The sequence below is a fragment of the Arachis hypogaea genome, chromosome 14, assembly GCF_003086295.3.
Source record: "Arachis hypogaea cultivar Tifrunner chromosome 14, arahy.Tifrunner.gnm2.J5K5, whole genome shotgun sequence".
NCBI classification, from domain to species: domain Eukaryota; kingdom Viridiplantae; phylum Streptophyta; class Magnoliopsida; order Fabales; family Fabaceae; genus Arachis; species Arachis hypogaea.
The window spans coordinates 43,022,261-43,031,865 of NC_092049.1; the positions used below are offsets into that span (position 1 = coordinate 43,022,261).

General features: G+C 36.5%; 1 protein-coding gene across 1 annotated transcript; it reads left to right on the top strand.

The window, feature by feature from the left end:
* The first annotated feature begins 605 nt into the window (after window positions 1-605).
* LOC112742019 (putative 1-phosphatidylinositol-3-phosphate 5-kinase FAB1C) lies at window positions 606-9,358 on the top strand. Its single transcript, XM_025791232.3, has 12 exons — window positions 606-918; window positions 1,043-2,368; window positions 3,268-4,065; window positions 4,153-4,306; window positions 4,396-4,740; window positions 4,835-5,563; window positions 5,651-5,982; window positions 6,086-6,209; window positions 6,331-6,501; window positions 6,604-8,112; window positions 8,214-8,480; window positions 8,866-9,358. Exons 2-12 carry the CDS (start codon window positions 1,779-1,781, stop codon window positions 9,118-9,120), a joined length of 5,274 nt encoding a protein of 1,757 aa, XP_025647017.1. The 5' UTR covers window positions 606-918; window positions 1,043-1,778; the 3' UTR covers window positions 9,121-9,358.
* The last annotated feature ends 247 nt before the right edge of the window (window positions 9,359-9,605 follow it).

The following is a 9,605-nucleotide window of genomic DNA, read 5'->3' on the forward strand; positions in this document are numbered from 1 at the left end:
TATATATGTAATAGAAATAATTTTTACCATTCAATTCACATTTATAAAAAATTACAAATTCTAATTTTGTATTCACTTTTTTACTTTAGATTAAAATTTATTTTCTATATACCAATTATGTTATTTATTATTCATTTCTTTGTTATTTTTTATAATTTTTTTTTAATATTCTTTCATATATTATTATTTTTTATTGTATAGAATATTTTTTTATTTTATATTATAATTCTATTATTCTATTAGAATACTAAAAGTACTAAAAAATATATTAATATTTATTTAAATATCTAAAATAAAATTATAAAATAATATAAAATAATTATTTAAATTCATAATTTTTTTTATAATCTTTTATCTAAAAGTAATTTAAATAATATAATTCAAACAATATTTAATTTATTATATTCTATTTTAAATAAAAATGATCAAATATAAACTATATTAATACTAATTCATTTTTAATCAAAATTTATATAAATTTCTGTTTATAAAAGTTAGTCCAAACCCACACTATGCACTAAGCATGATGATCGAGGCTGCAGCCAATAGGAAAGGAGATACCATTATAGAACTCAATTAGACTTAATAACATCTGACAAGGAATCATTAATTATCAATTATTATAATTGTATTTTTGGTAATAAGATTGAGAGGAGAGAGATGTGAGAAAGTAACGAATATATTGAGTTTTCCTTACAAGAAAAATGAATAAATAAAATAATAATAATAAGGTGGCGAGGACTGAGAGAAGAAAAGGAAAAGAAAAGAAAAAGAAAAGAAGAAGAAAGAGAAAGGGAAAAAAAAAGAAAGGAGAGAGAGAGAGAGAGAGAGGGGTGGAAGAAAGAAAAGATGGGTAACAAGGAAGTGTTGTTGTTTGAGATGCGAGCCTGCAACTCCGGTAGAAAGGGAACCTTCTCCGTACTTCTTCTCTTTCTCCTTTTCATTCTAATTCTTCCTATCATTTAAAGTTTCTTCCTTCTTTCTGTTTTTCTATTTTTCTTCTTCTTCTCCTTCTTCTTATTGTTACTAATCTGATTTGAAGGGTTCTCAAAGGCATCACCTTTTTGTTCAGAGCATAAAGATAAAGAGGTTTTCTGATAAGGGTCTTCCTAATTTTGTTATTTTGGCTTCTGGGTGCTAATGCTTGAACCGGTTTCTACACAGTGCATTGTTGATGATTCAGGGATCGGTTAAGTTTTCTGGGGTGAGGTTTGCATTTCAAAGTTTCGTTCTTTTTCTCAGTGGGTTTGTGGGAGAAGGAAAAAAGGAAGGGGGGGGGTCGGATTCTAAGTTCTGTCTTGGTATGTTGTTGGTAGGATTTTGGGTGTAAATAGTGTGTTAGATTGGTGAGTCCTAGATTTGCGTTTGCTATAGTTGTCGATTCCTCCTTTGATATTATTTGATTCCCAGGAGGATTTGCAATCACCAAAAAAGGAAAATAAAGAAAGAAAAAAAAAAGATAAATCAAACAAAAAAGAAACCATTTTTAATTTGATTAGAATTAAACATAAAAACAATCCCAATCAACCCCCAAATTTTACGTGGGTCTTTTTTTTCTTTTCTTGTTACCAATACTCTTCACTTAAATTTCTTCATTTTTTGGACAAATTCTAGTGATCAGTGTTCTGGTGCCGAAGGATAGGAATTTTTTTTATTGTTAATTTTGGTTTTGTGAGAAAGAGAAAGAATTAATCCTTATAGGAGGAGGTTTTTTTTTTTTTTTTTGGGTTGGTTGTGGAGGCATTGGCTTTGTTCTATGTGGGTCATTGCATCTTTATATGGGAATACCTGACAGTTCTCTACTAGATCTAATAGAAAAGCTTAGGAATTGGGTTTCTTGGGGAGGAAGTGATTTGTCTTGTTTGTCTGAGAAATTTGATATGCTCAACAGTGGCTGCAAAATGTGTTGCGAGTGCAATAGAAACCTCACTGAAATTGCACAGCAGAAGTACAATTGCAAGAGTTGTGGCCGGTGGTTGTGTGCCAAATGCGTCCGGGGTTATGATCTTGTTCCGAATGCTGAATCTGGCAACAATGGATTCGGGGAAACCACCATAAGGTCTTGCAAGTTCTGTTCAGGTGCTAATAATAATAACAGTAATAGGGTGTTGAAGTATAGTGAGAAAGTGCATCCTTCAGCTTCTCCACAAGAGAGTCCAAGGCAGAGTCCTGAGCCACCTTCGCCATGTTTTAGTGTTGAGAGTGAGAGAATTAGTTCTCCAATCAATACTGAGTTGAATCAGGGAAATCACTTTGAAAGATATCTCCATGACCATGACTGTGGTTATTATCCTCAATCCATGACAAGGAGGATGAGCTCGTCTGGTACTCTAGCATCTTCGGTATCAATTCATCAATCTACCATCAGGTACTCATACTCATAATTCAATATTTGTTTGAGGAAGTGGAAGTTACATGGTTTTATGTATTTTCGCAATTTCATTATAATTCTTGCAATTTGTCATAAGAAAATGTTTGCTCACATAAAAGCTCATTACTATTTGAAGTGTTGAGTGCTGCTTCGGATTGTAGATTAGTTGATGATGTGATGTTCTGCTTGTAGATGCCAAAAGATAGCATGTGTATAAATTTGGTTTTATATTGGTTTTGGTTTCATGTGCCTGAGTATGTTGGAAAAAAAAAAAGAATTTGATCAGAATAATAGGTATTTCGGAAATAGAAAATGGATTTATTAAAAGATTATTGCTCCTTATATAGAACTTTGACCATATTAAATTAAATTAATCGATTTTTTTTTTTATAATAAAACTTGATAACTAACAATTTAACTGAAAAAAAATCCATAAGATCCATCTATGTCACAACAGCTAAAGTTATATATTAGGTGCATCATATATTAACAAGGATAAAATAATTATGACATCATTTTTATATCATAAAGCACATCACATTTTCGCTGCCCACATCCTTATGCAAAAACTTTATGTAAGTTTCATGGATCTGGTTTTAGTTCAATATTTGGTTGAGGAAGTTACTTGGTTTTATCTGTATTTTTGGAATTTCATTAAAATTCTTGCAACTTGTCATAAGAAAAAGTTTGCTCACATAAAAGCTCATTACCTTTGAATTATTGAGTTCTGCCTCGGATTGTTAGAAAATTAATCATCTATAAGTTATTTTAAACCTTCTACAAGCTCTCATCATTGATCCTTGCATAAGTGATGTAATGATCTTTTGATGCAACTAGAAAACCCCTTTGACAAAACTTGATTCCACAATTATTGACATGTTTGTATATAAATGTAGGAGTGATGAAGAAGAGATTGAGGATTCTGCCAAGCACTTTCATAGGCGATCACGTACATATTGTGACAATTATTCAGATATAGATTCAAGTAGCTTTAGTGCTAGACATGACACTTACAACTATAATTCTGTGGGGTCAAGTCCTTCAGATAGCCCTTCTAGGAATGATTTTACTTCTAGTCGGGTTGGGCTCCTTGTACAGAAGGGGCAAGAGAAAATCCCTGGCTCGCAACATGATGGTCCCTTTGGTCAACAAAGCACGGCTGTATTAAGAAAGCCTGAACAAGGGACTGATTATGCATATAATACTGCTTATTTTTCTGATGACTTGTCAATTTTCCGGAATCAGAATGAGAATTCACAGAGGCCATTGGATTTTGAAAACAACGGTCTTATCTGGTTCCCGCCAGCACCTGAAGATGAAAATGACGATGCCGAAAGCAATTTTTTCGCATACGACGATGAGGATGATGATATTGGTGACTCTGGTGCCATCTTCTCATCCAGTAGCAGTTTATCTAACATATTTCCCACAAAGGAGAAGCAAAATGAGGGAAATAAAGAACCTTTAAAAGCTGTCATACAGGGGCATTTTAGAGCTCTTGTTTCGCAGCTTTTACAAGGAGAGGGAATTAAACTTGGTAAGGAAAATGATCCTGAGGACTGGCTTGACATAGTGGCAACGATTGCGTGGAAGGCTGCTAACTTTGTCAAACCAGATACTAGCCGAGGCGGCAGTATGGATCCTGGCGATTATGTAAAGGTCAAATGTGTAGCATCTGGAAGCCCGAGTGAGAGGTAATGTGTTCTAATTTTGCCTATATAAGATGTGGATAAGCACATCTTTTGCGATTAACCACTAAATTGTTGACTTCTATTTTGCAGCACCCTTATAAAAGGAGTTGTTTGTACAAAAAATATTAAGCATAAGCGCATGACCTCTCAATACAAAAAGCCTAGGCTACTCCTTTTAGCAGGAGCACTGGAGTATCAGAAGGTTCCGAATCAACTTGCTTCTTTTGATACATTGTTGCAGCAGGTGCGTTCTTTATTTCTGTATGGATTATTTTTCTCCCTGTTAAAATTTTCTCCCTTGAAAGAACTTATGAATTTTGTGATTGTGGGCAGGAAAATGATCATCTCAAGATGATAATTTCAAAAATTGAAGCTCTTCGACCAAATGTTTTGCTGGTAGAAAGAAGTGTAGCTTCATGTGCTCAGCAATATTTGCTAGCAAAGGAAATCTCCCTGGTGTTGAATGTTAAAAGGCCTTTGCTCGAGCGAATAGCTCGCTGCACTGGTGCTCATATCACGCCATCAGTGGATAGTTTATCCAAAGCACGAGTGGGCCACTGTGATCTGTTCCGCTTAGACAAAATGGTTGAAGATCATGAGGCTGCTACTAATTTTCAAAAGAAGCCATCCAAAACATTGATGTTTTTTGAAGGTTGTCCTCGGCGATTGGGATGTACTGTAAGTTCCATTTTTTTTGTCTCCTTGTTTTGTAAAATCACAGGATGGCATGGTTGTGTGCAATGCAATCTAATTTTGATTTTGGTTCTTGTAGGTTTTACTGAAGGGAACGAACCGTGCAAATCTAAAGAAAATTAAACATGCTGTGCAATTTGCAGTTTTTGCAGCTTATCATTTATCTCTTGAGACCTCATTCCTTGCTGATGAAGGTGCTACCCTTCCCAAAATGATAGTAAAGCACTCAATGGACATGCCTGAGATTGCAGCAATTGATGCTGATATTTCTAACTCACTCCCTTCAACCATGTGCCACTCGGAGGCTGATGCTGATCTTGATTCTAAAAAGCTTGGAAGTTTGGACTCACCATCAAAGCATCTTGATGACCATAATTTTCATTCATACACAAGCACCATGGTGGATTATAGTAGTACTGAGAATGTACTCTCAGATTCATGCTGTAGTAATTTAACTTCTAATCTGACTGCGCGACCAGACTATTTGAATAATTGTAATGAATTGGAGGGGGACACTTTGTTCAGCACAAGGGACCTTTCGCAAGAAGAATTGCAAGAAACCATGGTTCAAGAGGAGAGGGAGCATGGTGAAGTTGTTGACATGACAAGAGACAAGGTTAATGAGGACGAGTTCTCAGGTGAATACTTTTCTGCCACAGAGAGTAATCAGAGCATATTGGTGTACTTCTCCAGTCATTGTGTATCAAAAGGGACAGTATGTGAACGCAATAGGTTGCTGCGCATAAAATTCTACGGCTCTTTTGATAAGCCACTTGGGAGGTATCTTCGTGATGATCTCTTTGATCTGGTTAGTCATGCTTGTTTTTCCTGCTACTTTCAATTGTTCCATGTTATTTATGAATGAAATAATAAGTAAATTGCATTTCTTTTTCAGACATCTTGCTGCCAGTTTTGTAAAGAGCCAGCTGATGCACACGTCCTTTGTTTTACACACCAACAGGGAAATCTTACAATCAATGTGAGGCGCCTTCCCTCGGTGAAATTACCAGGGGAAAAAGATGGTAAGATTTGGATGTGGCACCGATGTCTCAGGTGTCCTCTCATAGATGGAGTTCCACCAGCAACTCTCAGAGTTGTTATGTCGGATGCTGCTTGGGGGTTGTCTTTTGGAAAGTTTCTGGAACTTAGCTTTTCAAACCATGCAACTGCTAATCGGGTTGCAACCTGTGGACATTCTTTGCAGAGGGACTGCCTCCGTTTTTACGGGTAAGTCATCCATACAAGAATCTCTAATTGACAATTCTTTTTATGTATGTCACTTATTTTGGTTATTAATACTAGAAAGTTGATGAACAACCAAATTTAACAGGTATGGGAGTATGGTTGCTTTCTTCCGGTATTCCCCTATTGATATTCTATCTGTCCATCTGCCCCCATCTGTGTTAGAATTCGGCCACAATCAAGAGGACTGGACTAGAAAGGAGGCAGGAGAGGTGATATTCGAAAAGCTTACTACTAATATTTGCAGTACTACTTTAAAAGTGGTGCTGAAATATAGTTGATCTACCCTTTGATATGAAAATTTAACCTTTCTTTTTTCGTCCTTCTGTACAGCTTTTTCGGAAAGTGGAAACATTGTATGTGGAGATATCGGATGCACTTGATCGGCTTGAAAGAAGTGTTAGCTCTCATGGCATGGGAAATGAGCTGTCAGATACGTGCGAAATTCATCACCACATACTGGAGCTGAAAGATATGCTTCAAAGAGATAGAAAAGATTATCATGTGAGCAAATTAATTGATATCTGGTGCCAAATCTCTTTGTTAATACATTTTATTGATGCATGTACTTTTTCTCTAACTTCCTCTTCTGTTCTTATAATATAGAATGTGCTACTATCAACTTTAGAGACTCCGCTACCGGGGAAGATGGCTGTAGATATTCTAGAACTAAATCGCTTGAGACGTTCACTTCTAATTGGTTCATATGTCTGGGATCACCGATTATACTCGTTGGACTCTCTTATCAAAAGAAGTCGTCGTTTCAAGGGTAAACAGGAAAATGAATCATGCCCAGAGGTTAAAGAACCAAGCATTGATTCTTTTCACAAGGATCGGAATGTGGATAATGTATCTCAGCAAGATAATCATCGGCCTTTAAAATTGCATGAGCCCGATGAAGTTCATATGGTTGGAGAACCTGATGACTCACTTGGACCTTGTACTTCTGAAGCATTAACATGCCATCTTGATGAAGAGGCACACTCGGATGGTGAAGTTGTTGTCAACAGAGCATTATCCGAGTGCTTTCCGCACAGGGAATCCAATCTTTCTGAGAAAATAGATTTTGCGTGGACTGGGACAGGAACCGAGCAACCTTATACAAAAGTTGAACCACTTCATACAGCACAATCCAGTGTTTTACCAGCAGGATCCGTTCGGCATTCTTTTCCAAATGATAACCCTCCTTTTAGAAGGTTGATGCAACCAATCAGAGTTCATTCTTTTGATTCAGCATTAAGAGTCCAGGAAAGAATCAAGAAAGTCTTGCCCTCCTCATTACATTTATCAACACTCAGATCTTTTCATGCTTCCGGAGAATACAAGAATATGGTTAGGGACCCTGTCTCTAATGTTTTTCAAAGTTACTTTCAAATGTTGCCGTGGGAGGCACAGAGACTAAATTTGATACTGAGCGCCACACCATCATTCATCTCCTCGTGTTCTCACATAGCCGAAGGTGCTCGGTTGCTGCTTCCCCAAACACATAATGGTGACAGAGTTATTGCTGTTTATGACAATGAATACTCTAGCATAATATCCTATGCTCTTAGCTCTAAGGAACATGAAGATTGGGTTTCTGGGAAGTCGGACCTGCAAGATGCTAGCTTGACTGCTGCTCGCGAGAAAAGCAGAGAAGATTTGGCTACATCTAGCTTTAATGCATGGGGTTCTCTGGACTTGGATTATATCAATTATGCTAGTTATATGTCCGAAGATGCTACATCTTCCCTTGGTTCTCTTATCCGGGACCCCAAGAAATCTTTACACTTTCAGATTTCTTTTGGTGATGACTCTTTGGGTGCTGGAGGTAGAGTGAATTTTTCTGTCACTTGCTATTTCGCGAAGCAGTTCGAAGCACTTAGGAAAAAGTGCTGCTCCAATGAAGTTGATTTCGTGAGATCTTTGAGCCGTTGCCAGAGATGGAGAGCACAAGGAGGGAAAAGTAATGTATACTTCGCCAAGTCGTTGGACGAAAGGTTCATTATTAAACAAGTCACGAAGACGGAATTGGATTCTTTTGAGGAATTCGCTCCGCAATACTTCAAATACCTTATGGATTCCTTGAACCCGGGAGGGCCGACTTGCCTTGCCAAAATTCTTGGTTTATATCAGGTGAGAGCTCAGCCCATTCTTTGGTTTTCATGTGCGAGCTTCAGAGTTGTTTGTAACTGGAAACTTTTATGCTTATAGTTTTATCTTGGTTGGCTTTTCAGGTCACTATCAAATACCCTAAAGGTGGGAAAGAAACCAGGATAGATGTAATGATAATGGAGAATCTCTTTTACAACAGAAAGATATCCAGGGTATATGATCTGAAAGGGTCAGAAAGATCTAGGTACAATCCAGATACAACAGGCACTAACAAAGTGATGCTGGACATGAACCTGTTAGAAGCATTGAGGACGAAACCCATATTTCTTGGTAGTAGGGCTAAGCGAAGACTCGAGAGAGCCGTATGGAATGACACATCCTTTTTAGCAGTAAGCTTTTTTAATCTTCCAAATCACCTCCTAATGGTTAAAGGCTACAACTAGAATTTTTTTTGACAAATAATGTTACGTACACATAAAAATCAGCCACCATGGATTTGTGTATAAATAAATTTGTAGTTTAACTTATTTTCAATGTGAATTTTGTATTTCAATATGTATTTTACACTGATGGTTGATTTTGGTAGCTGATTTTTAGTGTATATCCAGCATGATTGTATTTTTAAGGGTTAATAGCTACACTACTTTTTATGAATCTATCTTTATTGGCCTTCAACTAATTTATTTCAAGCCAAGTCCATCTTTATTTTATTTAGTTGTAGCAATTATGACTCTTTTTGTAACACTAGTTCCTCCCAATCTTGTTGATCATCAGTCTGTTGATGTTATGGACTATTCGTTGCTGGTCGGGGTGGACGACGAGCGCAAGGAGCTGGTTCTCGGGATCATTGACTTCATGAGACAGTACACTTGGGACAAGCATTTAGAGACATGGGTTAAGGCTTCCGGAATCCTTGGCGGTCCGAAGAACGCTGCCCCGACCATAGTCTCACCGAAACAATACAAGAAGAGGTTCCGGAAGGCCATGACGACATACTTCCTCACCTTACCAGAGCAGTGGTCATCTTGAAAGCTAGGTTGTATAATATATTAATATTGTTGTTGTTTCACATTCGTTTCCTAACACACAAACGGTGGTTAGGGCAAAGGAAGCATTGGTGACTTTGGACACTCTTAGCTTTGTTTTGCAATTTCTTTTTTATTTTCTTTTCTTGAATTGGTATACCAATACAAAATGTGAATGCTACAATAATTATATATGAATAATTTGATTAATGTCTATAATGACATGATATCTCTTAAGAGTATTTACTTTCCTCTTCTTATACATGCTGCCTTATTTTATTTTGTTGTGTCATAATCTGCAATTAGATTCCTATCTCGTTTTGATTTAGTTGAGATAGTATATTACGTTTAAGAGTAGCAAAGTCTTCCAAATAATAAATGGTTATTGATGGTAAGAAATCTTAAATGCAACCTGTCCTAACTTATAACCATATTTCATCATTATTACATGAGTGGATCTCAGATCTCTCAATTTTTTTTAATTATTTA